The sequence below is a fragment of the Lissotriton vulgaris genome, chromosome 7 (assembly GCF_964263255.1).
Source record: "Lissotriton vulgaris chromosome 7, aLisVul1.2, whole genome shotgun sequence".
In the NCBI taxonomy this organism is placed as follows: domain Eukaryota; kingdom Metazoa; phylum Chordata; class Amphibia; order Caudata; family Salamandridae; genus Lissotriton; species Lissotriton vulgaris.
Window position 1 is genome coordinate 495357316 of NC_141695.1, and position 22948 is coordinate 495380263.

A 22948-nucleotide genomic window follows, 5' to 3' on the forward strand; every position below is an offset into this window, starting at 1 on the left:
TCCCTCCCTCCCTGTGTTGCATTTAATTTTTGGGGTGATTGTTTCGTTTTCTGGGTTCTTTTATTTGGTATTCTCAGGAAGTTTCTCTACTGCACTACCCCCTTTATTGTCACGTGATGGTTATGCCATGTTGGGGGAAGTGCAAAAGCTCAGCTAGGTAATAGGTTTCTTTAGAGCAGACTAGATGCTCACTGCTAAGGAATGGGATGGGGAGACCAGTACTCAGAGTAATGAAAATTACCTGTGGGTAACTGGGCATATCTGCATGCCGGCTTAGTGATGTCACTGCACCAGCATTGTGGTACAAGGTTGTGCAGCTTGCTGCTATTTATAGGCACTATTCAGTAAAAATTCAAATGTGCCCTCTTATCGAATCTCACATCGAAAGGCGGGAATGTCCTTATGGTTTATGACATCTGGTTGGATTGTAAAACATATTGTGGTACCAACCACTAGAAGGTCCCTTAAATATTATTCACAAGAGTTTCCCATAAAGGCCCTACCACACGGTTCTGGAGTACCAGCCTTTTAAGAATCCGTTTATTAATTATACCAAATAATTGACTGATCACCTTCCTATACCTGCTGGTTTTGGAATTTGCTAAATCATTTGCCAATAAGTAAAATGTTTTAGGAGCACTTTTGACTCATTTTTAGGCTCATTATTTGTCTTAAGTCCAGAGATTAAACCATCGCATGTTAAGCTGTGGATAAAGCCTCATGGATGAATAACAGAAATAAAGAAAGGTCTTTGATGGTGCAGCCAGACAAAACGCCTGCGTTGATATTGACTGATTCGCCAGGGCAGCTTCCATTGGCCTTGCTTCTAGCTTTAAAATAAACTATACTTTGATAAATGTTGTCTCAAGAAATCCGGTGTTTCTGCATTTAGGTCCCCTTGATGCTTTCACTGCCTCTGTGCACTGCATTGTATTTAGAGCTGGTGTGACATTTTCTGGTGTTTGGATTACGTGCTATTTGTTGGGTAAAGTGAAGAAAGAGAGATTATTCACAAAATGCAATAAAAAACAATATAAATACAGGGTTTTCTGGAAGACCAGCAGATAATAAAGGGACAATGTCTTTTCATGCTTCTGGAATTAAATTTAACATAAAATTAATCTTGTCTACTAGCCACACCACTAAGTGATTTTTCAATAGCCAAGCAATATGACCCTGTAATTATTTCAGGTCATCAAAAAAGTAATGCAATCTTTGAAATGGATAACTTTCTGCAATAAAATGTGGCCATGTAAAATGTCTGCCATTTGAGGAGACTTTGCTGAATGATAATTCAGAAAGGTTAATGATATATATGCATGGTTGCCACTGTGTAGTTATAATTATGTCAAAGTTTCTATAGGAAGAAGTTTTTTTTGTTTCGCTAATAATTTTGGAGCATTTTAAAAATATTCACAAAACGGTCCCAAAAAAAGTTAATTCAATTCAATTTTTTCCTGAAACATTTCACACCCATCAGTCAAGCGGGGACAGGTAAAAAGGTGGTCCAAAAATATAAATTTTCCATAGAACAATTCTGTTGCACCTACAGAAAAAAAGCTAAGCGGAATAACACCAAATATGACAAAAAGTTAGAACTTTACTGAAAATGTACGTTTTTTTGTGATTTAGTGTAAATATGTGCAGTTGTTTTCAAGAAATTAGTGTTTAAAGACTTTCTCGTAGGGCATGAAGTAGTTATAAAAACGTTTGGTACATCTTTACTGTTGGGGTCCAGATATATTCTGATTGCCCATTTTGAAGGATACTAGTGAGTCCGAATTTCTGGCCACAACCTGAACAATATGTTTTGAAAGCCCTTGACTCATGGATATGGTCCCAGTGTACTGAAAATAAACCAAGAAAATATTTAACAGGCAGTATAATGTGGCAGGGTAAGCACAACCTGACCCCAAAAGGGCTTGTGGGAAGTGCCAAGGGGACTAAAGCACCCTTGACTGGCTGGCCAGAACATGTATATGGTCTGTGTTTAAATGAATGTAGTGAAATCTTGTTTTGAGAGTTACACAAAGAAGCACATATAAAAGGTGAAAACAGATTTTAGTCACAATATAAACCATTTGTTAGCTGTATCATACTAATTGTATAAATTACAGAGTGTTATAAACTGATCCCCTGCTGAGATTTCATGAACCATGTGTGAGGAAAAACTGGTTTCTCTCACGATTTGCTCATAGAGGTAATGGAAGGTGCTTCAGAAGCTATAATGAGAGCACGTTTTCTATAAGTTCACACTATTTTCCATGCGAGGATAAAATGTGATATCCTGAGTAAAACGTGTACTTCCAACAGCAGCAGTCTGATTCCCAAGTGTTCTACAGTAGCTCCCCACAGTGTTCTAATGAACACTTAGGATCTCATTCACAAAGGTAAACTATCTTATGTGTGTAAGTTTGTGATTCTTTGCTTTTCACAAAGGGATTTATGGGTAGTATCTTTACAAGTGCGGTAGGCCTACACATAAAAAATAGGACTGACCTCTCTTTTTTATGTGCGGAGACTTCGCACACGTAAAGATACTACTCATGAATCCCTTCATGAATAGTAAACAATTGAAATCTTGCACAAAAGTGTAAGTTGATCTTTGTGAATTAGGCCCCTAACATTCTGTATTTATGACAAAACTGCAGCACACATGAAGTAATCTAGTAAGGAATCAATGTTGTAAAAAGTAAAGCATTTCCTTTGGAAATTAAGAAAATAAGGGGATTGTTTTGTCATTGAAATTATGGTTAGTACTCTAGAAAGCTAAAATTACATATGTTCTATTAATTTTAAAATATCTTTTTCATCCACACAGTAAAACATTCTGACATGCAGACTGAAACATGTACTTTTAACACCAGCATAAGTCTGTCCATAAACGTCCTAGTAGTCAAGGGCAGTTTCCCACAGTGTTCTAATGAACAACTATAGGCCAAAAATTCTGACTTTATGACAAAAGTGTTGCACACTTGAAGCTATCCTGATAGAGTCATACAGTAGCGGCTTGTGGAGGGAGTGCCGCGGGGTGGGGGTAGTAAACTCCGGCTCACGGACGTCCGGAGTAATGTAAACAAATAAATAAATAAAACGAATTTCATTGGGGGTGCTGAAACTCATATGGCGTTTCAGCGCGCAAAATGAAATTCGTTTTACCTATTTATTTGTTTACATTACTCTGATCGGCCGTGAGCCGGAGTTTACTACCCACCACCCTACCCCTTCCCCACCCCGCCCCATAGCACTCCCTCCATGGGTCGCTACTGGAGTTATAGCTGAAACACTTAAAGCAGTTCTTTTACAAATGAACAACATAACACGAGGCACTTGTTATTCTCAAATGAATTATGGTTAGTGCTTGAGAAATCTAAAATAAGGGCACATTTTCAATGCGTACTCGAACATCTTCCTCATCCATTTTTAGTATAACATTCTGACATGCAGACTGAAACGTGTACTTTCAACACCACCAGCAACCTGTCAGTTAAAACCCCAGTAATCAACACAGCTTTACTGCAAAGTTCTAATAAGCAACTAGAGAGCTAGTTTTTGATGAAATCCAAGCTGTAAAACTGAAACCATTTCCTACAGAGCATACTTCTGGAAAATAAAAAATGAAGGGGTTCTTTCTGTCATTGAAATTATGGTTAGTGCTCTAGAACACTAAAATGAGGTAACATTTTCCATGAGTTTTCAAATATCTTTCTTATCAATTTCAGTAAAACATTCTGACAAGCTGACTGAAACATGTACTTTCAACATCACCAGCAGCCTGTCAGTTAACTCCCTAGTAATCAACTACCACAAAGTTCTAAAAACATCTAGAGTGTTAATATTCTGAATTTATGGCCAAACTGTGGCACACCTGAATGCTATATTGATGAAATCAAAACTTTAAAACTGAAAGCATTTCCTAGAGAGGATACTGCGATAAATGAAAAATTAAGGTTTTCTTGGTCAAAGAGATTATGGTTATTGCTTTAGAAAACTAAAATGAGATAAAATGAGATCACATCTTCTATGAGTTTTCTCAGGTATCTTCATTATGAATTTCAGTAAAACATTCTGATATGCTGACTGAAATATATACTTTTAACACCACCACCTGCCAGTCATTAAACTCCCTAGTAATCAACTGCCACTTTACGACAAAGTTCTAATGACAAATATGAGGCGTACATCAGAAAGGGAGCAGACATTGTTAAATAAATGGCCTACCGGTGTACAAAATATATATTTGCCACTCAAAAACAAAGGGTAAAGTCATGCTATAATTAAGTGTTGAGCAGGGTAAAAACCAAGAAAAACTATGAAATTCACCATTTATAGTTAACTGAACTAACTACAATGTGTACCCTTGCCTTGCACTGCTTATGATTTCACATATTACATCACTCAAGACTTCTTACATGACATCATGATAACACTATAGTCTAGTGGTTCACACACACTTTATAGAACCGTGACCCACTTTTTAGAGCAACAAACTTTTAAACCCACCTACCTTTAATGGAAATGACGCAGAGTGCTTTTTGAACATAACTAGAGTATTGTGATAGCACATTGTCATTTGCAGACACCACATTTTCCATTGAAATGGACAGTAAATAAGCACAGACATACAGTTTTATAGATAAAACTATATAGAACACAAATGATGTGTGGAGCAGGTTTCTGTGAATATTTATTGTTTGTGCCTCACCAGTAAGTGTCTTGATTTGTTTTGATCCAAATCTTTTTCCAATACACTTTAGAATTACTAAAAGGTGGTTCATTTTTGATACCCTAACTGCTGGATGCATACAGTTCATTTACAGGTAATTACATTTTGTTGTTTTTTGCACAAAACAATGACCCTACATTAACACATAATTCACTTTAAAAACTCCTCTCACTTTGCAGTCAGAGAACGAAAGGTAAACACCAGTCACCATGTTAAAAGAATAAAACAGCCTGAAATGTGACCTTTGTTTTTGAATCACAGCCGAATGTGACAAGTTAAACACAGAATTTAAAGGCCTCTCTATTTATTGCTCTGACTTTCATGACCCACCAAAAACCAGCTTGCAACACATTTTTGGGCCATGCCCCATAATTTGGGAAACACTGCTATAGTCGTATATAGCACAGAGTTACAGAGTGTACACATGTACACATGTGGGTCAAAAGCATGGAGATAGTGTAAGCCATGGAGACAAGTGTAATTTTGCATTTTAACAGTTAGGTGGTGCATCATTTACACATCTCTAAGATTGGGGTGGACAAAACACTCTATGTTAAACAAGGTAAAGGCTGAGCATACCTAATGTGGGTTGCAGATAGATGTTTGAAAGTAGCTTGTGATTTAAAGCCAATGTTTGTTCTAACAAATCTATGAGAAAGCTGTTGTTGACATCTTAACCACCAGTGCATATCCAGGCACATACCAATGTTAAATGGTTATAATACAGTGGCATAGACAAATTCTATAAGCTGTGCATGTTTATTTCTAGAACGTTACTAAAGATTTTGAGAAATTGCAAGATATTGGATAATGTAGATGGTAGGGTGCTCCTCTTAGAACTGGTTTATCTCATATTGGTGTTGTAAGCATGTCTCTTAGGTTTTACACCATTATGTCCATCTCAGGACTTTGGTAGTGTATTTCATTAAACAAAGGAGGGTCCATTGAGCCTGACAAAAGGTGTATTTACAATTTCAAATGTATACCTGTCAACTTCTTGACTTAAAATTGTGGTTGTAATGAAGTAATTAATTGGGCAATCCCAATAAGTTGAATAGAAAATGATCCACAGGTGTAGGTTAGTTAATTACCTCAAGTCCACAAACCCTATAGAATGGTGTCATAATAATTGCAAAATGTCATTAGTGATCTCATCAATGACGTCATTTGAGACCTTATCAGTGATGCCAACAATGATGTCATTTAAATTGTTATTAGGAGAATCACAACTCACAAGCGCATTTGTTTTGTTTTTTAAACGTTAGTTTTTACTATAGTTCAAGTCTTAATCATAACTTTACTTTAACCATTGATCTTTGGAGCGAATATATATATGCTATGCATACAGGTAGGCCATTTATTTAACAACATTGGCTCTCTTTCTGATACACTTACTGTTCTATGCATTGAGATACATTATAAGACCGTGCGGACATTCTCTAACATAATGATGGTTCTTTGTTAGTGTAGATGGATTATTTGCAGTGTGCACTTTAAAATGGTGGTGATGGATCGAATTGGACAATCTGATGAAGGAATGAACCGAAACACCTCATTGTTTATGAGCAGCATTTTTTAAAAAAATTTTGCAACAGTATAAGTCTGTGTGTGTGCGCACATACGTATATGTGTATGTGTGTATAAAACATCTGGTGACCCATCCAGTCAAATGCAGTATTCTCTTTTCCACTTGTCACCGTGTTTATACACTAAAAGTGCTGGTAAAAAAATTTTTTATTTTGAAGTATGAACATTTTATATTTCTGATATTAAGCGTTGGATTTTCTGCACATGGCCTCTGTCTTGATAAGTTGTTGGTGTTGCACAAGTAAGTACGTAAATGAACCACATTTTATTCGCAAATATTTCATAATATATGTCGAAATAAATGCATCTAATAATCTATTGGGTAACAAATTGGATGAGAAACATTCTGTTGACAAAAAGCAAGTAAGAGAAATGGGTCCGGGAAATATTTCATGGACACGCTAAGCATGCATGAGTACCGATATGTCATGGCTACACTGATAAGTCAAGGATAGCTTAGAAAATGATTTGAGCAACCCCCAAAATATGCTGAACATCTAAAGAAACATTCGGAAAATACGGGCCAAATTATACATTTGACAGCACAATTTTGCAAAAATATTTACAACAATTCTGAAGGGGTACAAATGGAATACTGCAGAACTGTGGCATCTGCCATGGAACACAGAAGCAATATTTCTCCATCCTAGCAAATCATATGCCATTCAAAAAGTGTGCACCTAAGACAAAATATTTGAAGCAGAGCAGACACGTACTTCTTCTACCCAGGGAGGGGTGTTGTTCAAATAAGGCAGATTTCTGTTTAATGTGCATGCTTGCCGAGGAACTCGGACCTTATTTTGTAAAATAATAAGTGACAGGTCCCAAAGTTTTGCTCAGAACCATGGGGCTGAGGCTACTAAATATCGGTGTGCCCAGTGCCAAGACTACTTAGTCTCAATTCCATTTTGAGCCTCTTTAATCCACCACCAGACATTCCCTGACAATTTATCTCACTCGTGCAAGGGTTTTTTCTTCCGTGCTTTCTCCGTTTACACGTTTTTTTCATGTTGTTTTCCCTTCCTCTTTTACCCTTGTGTTTTCTATCTCTTGATCTGGGTCAAATTCTGATAAGAGAAATAATGCTTGTGAGCCCAACCTGCAACCCCCTCTTCAAATTAAGCACTGACAAGCGTATTCGCTAACGTTCAATTAGACCAGACCTGGTTATTGTGCTAGTCAGGCTACAGGGATTTCTCAGAATGCTGCAGGTTACTTCTTAGGGGTAGACTAATGATCCTGCACGGGAGGCCTCAGAATTATTAATTATCTATTAGTCTAAAGATACGCTGGTATCCATAGTTTTGTAGCATGCAATGCTCCACAGCCAAGCCATGTCTAAATCTCCCAAGTAGTTAAAGCATTGTAACAATATCCAGTTGCCACATTACGTATGTAAACTACCTTAAGCAGGCCATTTTCCACATTTAGATTCACGTGTATTTTAGGGATTTAATCTATCCCACTTTTATATGCTTACTTCAACAATATAATATTTTCCTTTCTTCTTTCCATCTTATGTGGGCAATTGATTAATTGTACTTTTAAATGAGCCAAATAAAAATACAATGAATCACTTGCCTACGTTTGCAAAGCATCATAACCAAGACTCTTCTACAATGCGTCAGCTTCTAAAAAATAGTCAGTAGGGACATTGATTCATTATGTAAAACAGCATAACTGGGCCGTTTCCATACTGAAGTATTTAAAGCACAATGCCATTACCAACTTCTACCTTGCCCCATCATGTTGATCATCATAGCCATATTTAGCAACAAGCATCGTGGCCAGTACAGTTTTCACAATGAAAGAGTTTCTAAGCAAATTGACCAGGACAGTTCTCACAATGAAGGAGTATCTAATGCCCATTGGCCAGTGCAGTTTTCACAGTGAATGAGTATCGAAAGCACATTGGCCAGGGCAGTTTTCACAGTGAATTAGTATCGAAAGCCCATTGGTCAGGGCAGTTTTCACAGTGAATGAGTTTCTAAAGCACATTGATCAGGGCAGTTTTCACAGTGAATGAGTATCGAAAGCACATTTGCCAGGGCAGTTTTCACAGTGAATGAGTATCTAAAGCAGTTTTTACAGAGAATGAATATCTAAAGCACATTGGTCAGGGCAGTTTTCACAGTGAATGAGTATCTAAAGCACATTGACCAGGGGAGTTTTCACAGTGAATGAGTATCGAAAGCACATTGGCCAGGGTAGTTTTCACAGTGAATGAGTATCTAAAGCAGATTTCACATAGAATGAATATGTAAAGCACATTGACCAGGGCAGTTTTCACAGTGAATGAGTATCTAAAGCACATTGACGAGGGGAGTTTTCACAGTGAATGAGTATCGAAAGCACATTGGCCAGGGCAGTTTTCACAGTGAATGAGTATCTAAAGCAGATTTACAGAGAATGAATATCTAAAGCACATTGTCCAGGGCAGTTTTCGCAGTGAATGAGTATCTAAAGCACATCGGACTAGGCAGTTTCCACAGGAAATGAGTATTGAAAGCACATTGGCCAGGGCAGTTTTCACAGTGAATGAGTATCTAAAGCAGATTTCACAGAGAATCAATATCTAAAGCACATTGACCAGGGCAGTTTTCACAGTGAATGAGTATCAAAAGCACATTGACCAGGGCAGTTTTCACAGTGAATGAGTATCTAAAGCAGATTTCACAGAAAACGAATATCTAAAGCACATTGACCAGGGCAGGTTTCACAGTGAATGGGTATCTAAAGCAGTTTTTCACAATGAATCAGTATCTAAAGCAGATTTCACAGAGAATGAATATCTAAAGCACATTGGCCAGGGCAGTTTCCACAATGCCACTTATGTCAAACACTTTAGCAAGTCCAGTATTCACAACACCTCTGTCTATAAAGCAACACAGCATGGCTAGCGCCTACACTTATCTCCAGAGTGTACATCTCTATTACTAGGAAACTCAAAACGTCCCTCCACCCACTTCCAACTGTCCAGTTCCGATTTCCACAGCAAAGTCTTGTGACAACTGCAGTTCCTGCTCCACCACACTGGCTACTGGAGCAGAAAGTGAAGCCCAAAAGGGCTAAGGGGCATATTATCAAGGGGGTTTATCTCAGCTTTTTTGGCTTTAAAAGCCAAGAAAGCGGAGATAAAATTATCTCCCTATTACCTAGCTGTCGCTAACACCAGTTAGTGACAGCTAGTAGGAGATAGCGACCATCTTGGGCCCCACTTTGCATGTCAGTGATATTTATCACTAATGACATGCAAAGTGGGCGTGCCAAGATGTTAGAGACTGGAAACAGTCGCTAACATCGCTATCTCCTATTACCAACTTTTGGAGATATTCGCGCTAAGCGCGAATATCTCCAAAAGCTAACATCTGCCCTGAGCAGTTCTTAGCCATGTTATCCAATGGGAGGTGGATAACATGGCTAAGAGCATTAGCTCGGTAATGCATGAATATCGCTGACTTTTCAGCGATATTCATGTATTGCGGCCGATTTTTAACGCATTTGCGATAAACCTTGGTAATACCAAGGTTTATTTGCGATAAAAATCGCCGCAGCTCAGCTGTAAATTTATGTCTCTAATCTAACCAAGCAATAGCGATAATTATCGCTATTGCTTGGTAATATGCCCCTAAGTTCCTCACCAAGGCGATTTCACCACGCTGTGCACTGCAGGGGTGACTTGGTGTGCTGCAGGGGGCAGTTGTGTGGGCTAAAAACCTTGCATTATGCTAAAGTACTAAGCCAGCTTTGCATTCAGTAGTGCATGTGCACCATCAGTGCACCTGCCACTGTGAAAACAGAATGATTTCAGGAGTCCATTTGTGGAGCTGCCCAGATTTCACCCCCTACCTCTTTGAGAATATCTCCTTAGACAGAGCAGAGCTCCACCAAGGCCCTCTTCTCTGCTGGCAGTCTGGGGCTTTAACCAAAGGGCATGGAATGCCCATGATGCACATCTGTCCTGCTGGCAGCTCAGGCAGCAACATGTGGCATAACAAGGTGGCTTGGATCCTATTGCAAGCAAGGAAAAGGACCCTCCTAGCTTCCAATTGGATATTACAAGACAGCCATAGTCAGGGTGCAGATCCCCCAAACCCATAGATACTAGTGCCACTGTACCTCCTTCAATAATGTTTGCCATACCCCTGAGCAGGACATGGACGTTTGAACGTGAGCAATTGCCTCGGGCCTCCATCTCCTAATGGGCCCCTCGGCAAAGTCACTTTTGTCAGGTTCTCTCACTTTATTGAATTCTGTCAGAACCTCTCTCCTTCTCCCTTCCTGCCTCTGACTCCGGGCCTCTCTCTACCCAGTGTCAATGTAAGGATTTGTGGCCAACCGGCGAGACACATTTCTGCAGTTTTGTGTGAAAGTTAGGTGCAATTCGATATTGCTTAGCATCATACTGACTTGAATTAACAGAAAATACGGAATAAAATGCAACGTTTTTGTAACAGTGGTCCCCAACATATTTGATGCCCGAGGCCCCAAAGAATCTTAAGATCAGACTGGAGCAGGACGTTTCCAATGGTGCGACAAAGGCCAGCCCCGCAGTGCTCGTGTACATCCCGTGGGATTACCCTCCTGCCCACGGTATACTGCGCAGTGTGATCTGCACCCCAGAGTGCATCATGTGCAGTCTATGAGCCTCATCTGCGCATGTGCCGTAGAGGAAGCCACCGGGCTCTGAAAGCCATCCTCCAGTCTCAGGAGGGTCTCGCACTGGCCCACATAGCCAGCAGGACATCCAGCAGGCAAACGGATATTAACATTGGCATATATATGGTCTACAGCAAGTTTGGGTGTGAATAATATCAGGTGTAAACTTTAGTTTAATTATAATCTGCATTCGAAGAAATTCCAGGAAATGCGCAAACATTCCTTTAAGATTGACCACAGAGAAGTATTAAAGTTCATGTTACCCTTTCTGTCAAGGGGAGTGTTGAGATAATGCCAGGCCTGGACAGGCCATTCTGTCACTCTGGCATTTTACCACTTGGCTGAAGGCTTTCTGGTGCTGAGAATGGGGATTATCTGGAGACCTCACTCATGTGACCCCAACAGAAACTCCGTATAACGAGTCAATACTGAAGCAAGACAATGACAACTTTGGATGAACTCGGGGTCTGTGCTGGAACTTTGGGGTGCATGTATGTATGGTCAGCAGATGGTTATGTGGCATGTTTGTTTCACTGGGAACAATGGTCGGAGACTTTAATGGCAGGTTTTCTGTGACAAGAGCATTATTAGCCTGGACACGGCTCAATTTCATGATCCTGCTTTTAACATAACACAGCTTTGGGGCTGTTTTGATCATGACTAACACATGGGTCTGAAAACTGCTATGAACATAGCAGTCTAAAACAATTTCTAGTTTTAAATTATTTTGGCACCATTCACATAGTTCATGCATTTTACATTTCTGGTGGTTCTTAAATCACACATAAAACACTAGTACGCAGAGCCTGAGGTGTGTAACAACATTCACTTCAGGTGAGTAGGTTTCTTCTAGCACAGACTCACTTTTGTTGCCTCAGTCGAGGAAGAGGTAGAGTCCGGCAAGTCAGCTTGTTTTACAGCTGAGACAAAGTGGGCGACCAGAGCACAGAAGAGGGCTCATTTGTCTCTTTGGCTTCAGCCTGGTGCTGAGATCAGGGTTGGAGCACTCCGAAGAAGCACTATAGAATGAGGCGCTACAATGAGCAGTTGAAATGGTCGTTGCACCTTAACAGTTACATGTAGGTTAATTTTCTCAAACTAGTGAGATGTCCTGCTAGTGGAGAGTGGTGCTGACTTTAATCTGAAACTCTATGGATGAAAATGATGCCGAGGATAACATAGGGGAGAACAATAGTCATACACTCCACCACTCGACAATCTATCCACGAGGGCATCCATTTATGCCCTCATCCACCCATCCAACTCATACAGTGGTAAGTGATGTGCACTGGCATACAACAGGTCCCAATCTGTACTCCAACTACTGTAGAAAGCAAGCATGCTTGCAAGGGAGTGGAGTTTGACAAAAACTACTTTCAAGCTGTATTGTCAAATGGGAAAAGAAAAGGAAGAAAGATAGCAGCTACACCTAGTTAGTTAGTTCACAATGTCTGGACAATGTCACAAAGTCCAGCAATAGACTTGTGACCTGAGACTTGGTGCATATAGTTGGGAAACAAAACTACAGCGGACCATTAAGGTGAAGAAAGACAACACTTATCACTCGTCTGGTCTGCTAAGTGCAGTTGTAGTATGTGCCACACAAATGGATTTATTGAAAATGGCTGTCCTAGGGAGCGAGTCTATCATTTGGGTTTACTGACCTATTTAAATGTCTCCTAGAGTCGTTATGGTGCCAGCTACAGTAAGGTGTCAAAGACAATTGCACTTAAGTACTCTTTATATGTAGCTTAAAAATGGTAATTCAAAAGAATCAAGGAAAACAGCTATGCATAAACATATACTTATTTGTGCCGTAGCTTCCATTGTACATGTTCCTATTAAGTGATGTAACCCCAAAGGAACATGGTGGGTTGTAGATTGGTTGTGTGGTTGATGGTGTCCATGCAGGGACCAACTGAACGGGAAGATCTAGACTTTGTGCTTGAAATTTCATTTTTAAGCACAGCATGCACATTATTATATTCCAATTTGCTGAACTCATGAAATGTTTAACAGTCAAGAATTTACCAGACTTCTGGTAAATTCCAGCTGCCATAATGATTCAACAACTGTGCACGGCACCCTGCCTTGCATATGGTTACACTTTGATTGTTTGGGATCAGTGCTTTGTACCATTGGCACTGTTGGAACCCTCATCTGGTATACTGTTGATTCAAATTATACATCTTGCTGGTTGTTCCCAACTTTTGTCCCTTGTCCTGATGGTGACCTAATGAATTAATAAGGTCAAAAGGTCATCAACGTCTTACTTTGGCAAAAATAAAAGAGGGAGCATACAATGCATGTTTTTCCTGTTATCTGTTGGACCTGTTTTGTTTAACCTTTCTTTTTGCCATTGTTTGTGTACACTGTAAATTGTATTTTTTAGTTGTTTGTTTTGTGTTACTTTAAGAGCACCATTTGTGTATTGTATGTTGGAATTTTGTATTTTTTTAATAAATATTTGTAATAAACGCTTTTTGAATAATTGTAATGGGTATCTTCTCAGTATTTTCTTTCCTGTTTTCTGTTTCTAAATTAATTTGTTTCATTTATGTATAATTATAGTGGTCAGCTGTCTTGTATGAAATAATTAATTCAACCACTGTAGCTGTTATAATATTTAATTGGTCCCAGGTTCTGGGTAACAGGGTGGCCCCTGTTTTATGCAACCATAATAGATCTATTGGAGGGTTTTTAATCTATCCAGAAATTAATAGCTACTTTTTTATCGGGATTTGGTATATAAATGGCATTTAATTGGTAAGGATACCTTTGGAAAGAATTATTGAACCCTTGACTGTATAGGCTGTGGTAAGCTCGACTAGATGGATTCTCAAAGCCAGGGGTAGGACCCTAGGGGGTTCAGCACAAAGACTATCTATGGTCACTCAGGGAAAGAAGCCCAATCAATATTAATTAATAAAAAAAAAACTTAGTATTGTTAAAAATGAAGGGAGTAGGGGTATCAACACTGTATGTATATATATACAAATATATTAAAAGAAAGGAGGGTCCTGAGGAAAAAAACTTGAGAATACCTGGTCTAGTTGTAAAATAGTTAGAAAAGAAGTCAATTGTATGTTCTGAAACCAGAATTTTCTTGCTGTAGCCGTCTACTTTTGTGGAGCTGACAACAGACAAACCACTTTAACTCCCAAGTGCTTCGGATTAAACAACTGTCAACTAGTAACACTAACAACACTTCTGTGTCCCCTTTCAGAGATTGTCATACCGGCCGTCATCAGATATTCAACAGAAACTGCTTCATACACAACATTTCTTTGGCACTCTGCTAGGAAAATGCTTTGGGGTCTTGTTTGGATTGGATGAATAGCTTGTCCTATCATGAGTTAACCATGCAATCCTGCTTTCTCTACAACTAGATCAAGTTGAATATGTAGAATTTAAACAGCCAATTCTGTGGGTTATGCCATAATCCACTAAAGTTTAGAGTTCTAGAATGACGTCTATTCTCAGATTAAAAATTGTAAGGCCTTATTGAATTTATTTGATGTTTTTCATTGTTTTGTTCAATGTGTAGCATTACTTTTCTTAGCCCCTTTCTCAGTCACATTCTTTGCTCACTTACTCAACTACCCATTATCCACCCTTCTAATCATGCACTCACCAGATTAGTCACACCACCCACTCACCAATTCCAAACTCTTAGTCAAGGGCAACGTGTTTTAAAGGAAAACACCGGTGTCCTAATTACTCACTAAAAAAATATTTTCTGAGTAAGCCTTTCACTGTTGGTCTTCCATGCTTCACTGTTTCAAGTGTCTGATATTTTGATGCACACCTTGAAAAAATATCAATATTGTATGCATCACGTATATATCACAGTGCTGATATCGCAGAGAATCCTCTTAAAGCGCCACTCATATTTACTTTTCGGTTTTTCAGGTAATTGGGTTCTTTCAATTCACCTTCCCTTTCATAATTTCAAATACAAAAGTGTTACTTCTTCTATAGAATTTAATCTTAAAGAACAAAAGCAGGTTAAATTGAGATAAACTTGAGCTCCCAATGTTACCTTTTCTTTATGTTTGCTACTACCCATTTAACCAGCCTTTTCCCTGGATTCGCAAAAACACGTTTGACTGCAGTTATACTTTGGAATTTAAGAATACATACAACTCACACTGATGAGCGGCATAGATTCCTTCCCGATCACAGGTTATGAAGTCCACAAATCCCGCTCCAGTCAAACTTGCCTTATACATATATTGGCCTATACACATAGATATTTGGAGTATGCAAAGTAGTACTCCTGTAGTTCTCTTTTACATATTCCAACAAACCTTTGTGAATTATCCACAGAACATCTAAAATGGGAGTAAACTTGGAGTAGACAGGTAATATTCATTTAGAACTAGCACAAATAGAATACCCTATTCACACGTTTAGTAATAGGATGTTGGATGTTTCAAGTCTGCTTCACAAAGGCATGTGAAGCAGACTTGAAAGTGGCAAGTGGACTAGTGTGGCTACTTGTTAGAGGCGGCAGACCTGTAAGCAGAGAACGGGCCGGGACCAGGGTTCAATTCCCGACGCGGCAGGGTCATGGACCAGGGTCAAAACGGACTCGATAATTCTCGCCTCGGTGCCTACTCTAACCAGGGAACACACTTGGCAACTCTGGGTATTAAGCTGGCCTCATCTCTACAATGGCCCCCCACAGACGCCGGGGATGCCTGGTTTCCCCTTGGAGATACCCAGAAAGGGACCATCTCACAGGGAAAACCAGGACGGGTTCCCCAGCGGTCTTCAGCGCCAGGATACTCCATGGAGTCGCAGTGCGCTTTACAAGTACACCCACATTTACATGTGGAGTATGTACTCCTGTAGTACATTTTCCTTCATCCATAAACGTTTTTATAGATTGGGTACTATGTGTGTATATGTAGATAGGTGAATTATAGATGGCTCTTTCATAAACTGAAAAAAAATATAAATATTCTCTTTGAATTTATGATTCACTTTGTTAAAAAACACACGACTTTGGGGTCTTCGTTCAACACAAGTGATCTACACTGACAAAACACAGCAGATGCAGCAGCAACTAAAGGCAGCTTTGGACACATCGACTTACCTACAGATTAAAATGAAGGGTATTTATTGATAGAAAAAAGTACAATGCACATAAGCACTTTTGAAGTTTCTGGTGCTGTATGCTACATTCTTGTTTTTAAAAGGGCTTCAGTTCGCAATATAGTAGTCTCAGCAATAATGAAAAAACACAATAGCATGTAAATTCGAGTCTTTTCTGCAGATGGTAGAATTATGTTAGTTTGCACTGAAAATTGACAATTGACTTTGGTCGTGTAATGAAAGCGCCTGCTGGTTACCACTAAAAAACGGGTTTAAAATATTTGCCCATGAGCACCGGAGCCAATCTAGATTTTTAAGAGAACTATTAGTTATGTAAACTACAGTTATTTGAATTCATTGAATGTAAATATTTCTAAGCTGGATACACTGAAACTCTCTGAGTTAGGCACTCAATATGTTTAAATGGCCAGATTAGTGTTTTATTATAAATCTCAACCAGGTCTGTTATTTAACAATGTTCCGTTTTTTTCAGTTTGGTTCCAGGTAAGGAGAAATAGCGTGGAAGGTATTTTTACTGGAGAAGTTTTTTGTTATACCTGGAGGGGAAGCTATCATTGTGGCATGATTTTTCCTCCTCCGTTGGGGGCGTGCTCAGTCAACAACGTGACATGATAGCTGCGGGCTGTCTTTCATGCAGTGACATGGGAACAGGCCTCACGGGACACCGTATGTGAAAGTACCACAAACATACCAACAATAATAATAATAATACGAATAGTAAATAACAATTACCACGAAAAGTACTAGTGACTGCATGGTGTTAGGATGCATTTCCTGTGTTGGGTTATTGACCGTAAGTCAATCGTGAATAAACATACACAAAACACCTCACAGGTCTAGAGACCTGTCTGATAATCCTGTTCAAGGGGCCTCTTTTTCCAAAAGAGGTGAGGTTGCGTGCTGTACGTGCCCTGGTTACTCATTACACAATCATACACCCACCTTTTGGTAAGAGAGTGCTACAAAGGCACATACTTCACAATCTTGCTTTTTACAGTAGTCGTAGCGTTTTATTCCATTACTGTATCACAAACCATGTACTGACATCACGACGGATGTTCCATGTCTGGAGTTAGTAGTTTCTCCAGTCCTGGTAGTTTCTTTACACGGTGGTATGTGTACTTTTCATCTTCCTAGTTATTATACAGTACTATAAGTACCACAATGCACATAAAAATAACACCTGAAAAAAACTGCATTAACGTGATAATCGTATCAGAGCGTTTACTTGGACTCTTCAGTACGATCTGAGAATGCCGTCTGCCAGGTGTGGGTAAATAGCCATGCATCGCTGGAGGAAGTCACCTGCGCTTTTTTACTCACCTCTTCCCCAGGGGGGGTGTGAACGCTGCTCGGCGCGAGCCAGACAGTCGTGGCACCTCAGACGCCCCTCCCTAATTGCAGGAGACGTGGAGATGCGCCCTCTGCCCTCCCCGAAACCTTGAGCCGGATCACATGGGATCCATCAGTGTCAGAACGGCGCAGCGTCAACGTGTGAAACGGAGAGGGGCTCGGCTGAGGGGCAGGGCCCAGAGGCCGCAAACATATATATGAGTGAACTATATTTCAAGTATTTCAGCGCCCAACTTGCGAGGAATGCTGCTTAACTGGTGGGAATTGGAGCGGAGGGAAGTGCGTGCCATAAATCTGCTGGCCTGGAAGTCCTGGAGAGGCAGGCTGATTTATGGACCCTCTGCCCATAAAGTTTACTCTCGCCGCAGAATCACTTGAAAAATATGTTTTGGGATCCTAAAATGAACCGCGCGATGAAAGCTTTGGAAGGGGAAAATAGCGGGGCTGAGTTCAGAACAATAACACGCTGGTTGGAGGGCAGCGCGCGAGCCGAGGCGCTCGTCAGAGAGTGGCAGTGTTGCTCTGTTGCTCGCGCGAGGCGACTGCACTCAGAAATGCTGAGGGGAAGATTGAACGCACGCGCCAGTGGCGTAGCCTGGGGGCCACGGGCCATCACACCTAGGGAAAGGCCCCCGTGCGCTCGTGTAAAAGCCATTGTTTGAATGAAGCGAGCCCCTTGCGTCACGGGGCCCCGGTTCCATGCACCTGTTGCACTAATTACGACTACTCCAATGGCGCCGGCCCCTACAAAGCACCCACCAACCACGTAAAACGATGGAGTAACTTGGCGTGGCTGGCATATAGGTATGACGCAAATCACAGACAGTCGAGTCCCCGGTTGTGTATAGGATGGGAGTGTTGGGAGGTAGTGTGGGGGCCACGTCAATTTGTAGAACTAGCCTAAGAAGCTATGGAGCTAGAACGGAGGGAGTGCTAACGGCTCGGCCTCACGGCGCTGTTTGGGTGTTTTAGCAGAATCATATCATGTTGCCTGTTTGAAATCGAGAATGTACCACCCTATCCTACTTTGATATTGGCTTACATACAAGGGGTGTGGGGGGGGGGGGGAGGGGGGAATAGTGGCTTGCAGCAGAGTATTAGGCTCTTGGGTTTGCCTTTTGACTAAAGTGAGTTATTCTTCGACAAAGGCGGTAAATAACAGTTATAAAATATAACTGTTGTTTATTATAACAAAAAAAGCTCCCACTCTTACTTTGAGGAGTTCATGTTTTGCGGACAGTCTCGAATTTGCTTTTTCTCACTTGTCAGCATTGACAAACACTCGCTTTTCCAACTGTACACTGGAAATGCTAGACTTCAAACCCCTCTGGTGGGTTGGCCCTGAATCCAAAATCAGAGAGTACGGACATTTAGTAAACACGAAACTAAAGTTACCCATGTTAGGGGAGAGCATTGCATGCGGTCCTGCATCTGATCGAGTAAAAGGCACCAGTGGATGCCAGTTTTGTGCTGTGGTGGTTAATTGTATACCAGTGCCTGACTACTTTACATCTGAGGTGAACGGAAGTTTGCAATAACCGACCAGGACCGAATGTCGATTCCTCTCTCGTCAGCTGGTGCAAATGTTTAGCAGTAGCCTGTCATCCAATTCTGTCCCCAAAAATACCCAGCTACAGCGCAAAACTGCTCAGAACGAATTCTGCACTGCATTTGCGTGATATGGTCTCTTCTTCTTTCTGGCATTTTAAGATGTTCTTGCTCTCCCTTAATACCCAGGACCTCATCATAAACTACAAACATCAAGTACCACACTGCAGTACGAAAAAGAGCCCCCGGGCCTGACTGCGGGAGATATCTGTTGTAAAACTGAGAAAATGTCTCCAAAGTGTATCATCTGAAAACGTTTAAAGGCCAGTATGCACTTACTGTGCGCTGACTGGAGTCGAGATCTATGTATCCTGGGCTCTGATACCAGCTACACTAGTATTACAGTACCATATTATCACAGTAACACTTACACCTCTCGAATATTACAGCAGCACTTGCACTACTCGAATATCACAGTACACACTACTACACTGATCTAACTGTAGCACACTACACTAATATTACAGCTGCACTTGCACTACTCGAGTATCACAGTGACACACTACTTCACTGATCTAACAGTAGCACACTACACTAATATTATTGTAACATACTATTACAGTAACACTTACACCACACTAATAGCACACTTGCATTACTCGAATATCACAGTACACACTACTACACTGATCTAACTGTAGCACATTACACTAATAATAAAGCAGTGCTTGCACTACTCGAATATCACAGTAATACACTACCACACTGATCTAACAGTAGCACACTACACTAATGTTACAGTAGCACTACATTATTATTACAACTGCACTTGCACTACTCGAAAATCACAGTGACACAATACTTCACTGATCTAACAGTAGCACACTACACTACACTGATATTACTGTAACATACTATTACAGTAACACTTACACCACACTAATAGCATACTTGCACTACTCAAATATCACAGTACACACTACTACACTGATCTAATTGTAGCACACTACACTAATGTTACAGTAGCACTACATTATTATTACAGCTGCACTTGCACTACTCGAAAATCACAGTGACACAATACTTCACTGATCTAACAGTAGCACACTACACAACACTGATATTACTGTAACATACTATTACAGTAACACTTACATCACACTAATAGCATACTTGCACTACTCAAATATCACAGTACACACTACTACACTGATCTAATTGTAGCACACTACACTAATGTTACAGTAGCACTACATTATTATTACAGCTGCACTTGCACTACTCGAAAATCACAGTGACACACTACTTCACGGATCTAACAGTAGCACACTACACAAATCTTACTGTAACATACTATTACAGTAACACTTACACCACACTAATAGCACACTTGCACTACTCGAATATCACAGTACACACTACTACACTGATCTAACTGTAGCACACTACACTAATGTTACAGTAGCACTACATTATTATTACAGCTGCACTTGCACTACTCGAAAATCACAGTGACACAATACTTCACTGATCTAACAGTAGCACACTACACTACACTGATATTACTGTAACGTACTATTACAGTAACACTTACACCACACTAATAGCATACTTGCACTACTCAAATATCACAGTACACACTACTACACTGATCTAATTGTAGCACACTACACTAATGTTACAGTAGCACTACATTATTATTACAGCTGCACTTGCACTACTCGATAATCACAGTGACACACTACTTCACTGATCTAACAGTAGCACACTACACAAATCTTACTGTAACATACTATTACAGTAACACTTACACCACACTAATAGCACACTTGCACTACTCGAATATCACAGTACACACTACTACACTGATCTAACTGTAGCACATTAGACTAATATTAAAGCAGTGCTTGCACTACTCGAGTATCACAGTACTACACTGCTCTAACAGTAGCACACTGCACTAATATTACAGTAACATACTATTACAGTAACACACACTACACTAATATTACAGCAGCACTTGCACTATTCCAATATCACAGTACACACTAATACACCAATCTAACAGTAGCACACTACACTACACTAACGGTACAGTAACACTACACTAATATTACAGCCGCACATGCACTACTCGAATATCACAGTAACACACTACTACACTGATCTAACAGTAGCACAATACACTAATGTTACAGTAGCACTACATTATTATTACAGCTGCCCTTGCACTACTCGAAAATTACAGTGACACACTACTTCACTGATCTAACAGTAGCACACTACAGCAACACTACACTTATATTACATTGGGTAATATTGAACGCAAAATAGCTTCTCTCTGTGCATCACTTCCCGGTTCTGACCAAAGTGAGAGCGCTTTGAAGCTGTATAAATGCACGCTCGAATCACCATAGTGAAAATAGACATTTACATCACAGCGCACACATCCACCTTTCTATTCATACATTAAGACTCTGTCAGGAGCTCATCATTGCCCTCTCTTTCTTTTGCATTCTGACACTTTTACTCTAGCATTTACCACCTGGAAAGTACAACTACAAATGCCAGAATGCAAATAAAATAGAACTGTGTTATCTGTGCACCCATCGGGTCTCCGCAACGCGCGCCTTCACAGGCTCCGGATGTGAGGCGGCTAGAGATGGGAGCCATCCGGAGACATATCCCTTTCGCTGATGAGTGGGAAATGACGGGGCGCACCACTTTAATTTGTATAATCGTGCCTAAGTTGTTGTCGTTGCAAACTCAAGAAGTGGGAACAGGCTGGAATCACACAGACCATATTTCCGATGTCTGCCCCCTGGAACATCTGGCTTCCACATCTGTGTGGAAGCGCATCTCACACGCAGTGGCTGAAACCGCAAGGATGCGGCCAGGCAAGCAGGAGTTCCCATGCAGACCTCAGCTGATGGAGAGAACAGGGGGATGTGGGAGTTGTCGTTTTTAATGGGACTGGTTAGCATGCAACAAGAAAACTGCAATCATCAGTCAAGTTCACACGAACAGTGATTATTCGACAAAAAGTTATTTTGCCTACTTACAGGCGGGGAGCCCACGCTGTTAATGGGTAAGGGGTTGTTTAAAAATCAGCTCCGCTCCTGGGTACGAGCCCTACCTGATCTGAACTTGTTCCTGATCAGCAGAGAGTGTTCAGAGCCCAGAAGAGTCATGGTCATTTTCAGAGAGAGAGATTCCAGCAACAGGGTGAAAAAAACACACCCCTCACTCAAACCATCAACAGCTTCGGAGAGGGAGAGATGCCACAGAGCGGGGAAAGGGGCACATCCAGAGTCCTGTGCCGATGCCCCTGGGCGCCTTCACAGCTGCGGATCTCAGCCCGGCACAGGTTTGGTCCCATGTAGCACTCGGAAGCATCTGCTGGCCCTCTCCTGAGCTGAGCTAATGAACGTCCAGCCGGCGGGACCCTCCCCCCTCGCATCCCTTACTATCAGCAGCATCACCGCTGGGCTGGGACTGACGTCATAGTCTAGCAGGGACCATCCCCGCAGACAGGGCTGTGATATCCGAGCCCTTTGACAACCACCGCCCCCAAGCCGGTCCTCGGGCTGCTGTCTCCCACTGCATCAACACACTACCCGGGACTTAACCCTTTCCAGGTTGAGAGCTCCCCTTGCCCCTGCCATGATGTAATGCTTCCCGAACTATTTCCCAACTCTTGGGAAGAATTTTTTTTCAAGATTCGAAATCTTTGACAAAATATTTTTTTACCATTTGTTCAAGATAACAATGTGCCTGACTTCGTGTTCCCAAATTACATGCGAGCGCATAACACCCCCCAGAAAATTAATTGCTACTAAGCACTTCCAGGGTGAACATAACATTCCGTTAATTAACCCCCCCCCCCAAAAAAAAAAACCCCACTTAAAACATATTTGCCAGATATGAGAACTAGAATACCAGAGCAGATGCTTT

The 22948-nt window shown here is 40.8% G+C and overlaps 1 protein-coding gene across 6 annotated transcripts in view; it reads right to left on the reverse strand.

The window, feature by feature from the left end:
• MYOCD (myocardin) overlaps window positions 1-22434 on the reverse strand; it is a 184382-nt gene extending 161948 nt beyond the window's left edge. For 3 of the 6 annotated variants that reach the window (XM_086930586.1, XM_086930583.1, XM_086930582.1), the window contains exon 1: window positions 22131-22339. In XM_086930586.1, coding sequence (XP_086786712.1) covers window positions 22131-22191 — 61 coding nt within the window. In that variant the 5' untranslated portion in view covers window positions 22192-22339. Of the gene's footprint in view, window positions 1-22130 lie in introns of all 6 variants that reach the window. The other 3 variants (XM_086930585.1, XM_086930587.1, XM_086930584.1) reach the window with 3 other exon arrangements.
• Between the last annotated feature and the right edge of the window lie 514 nt (window positions 22435-22948).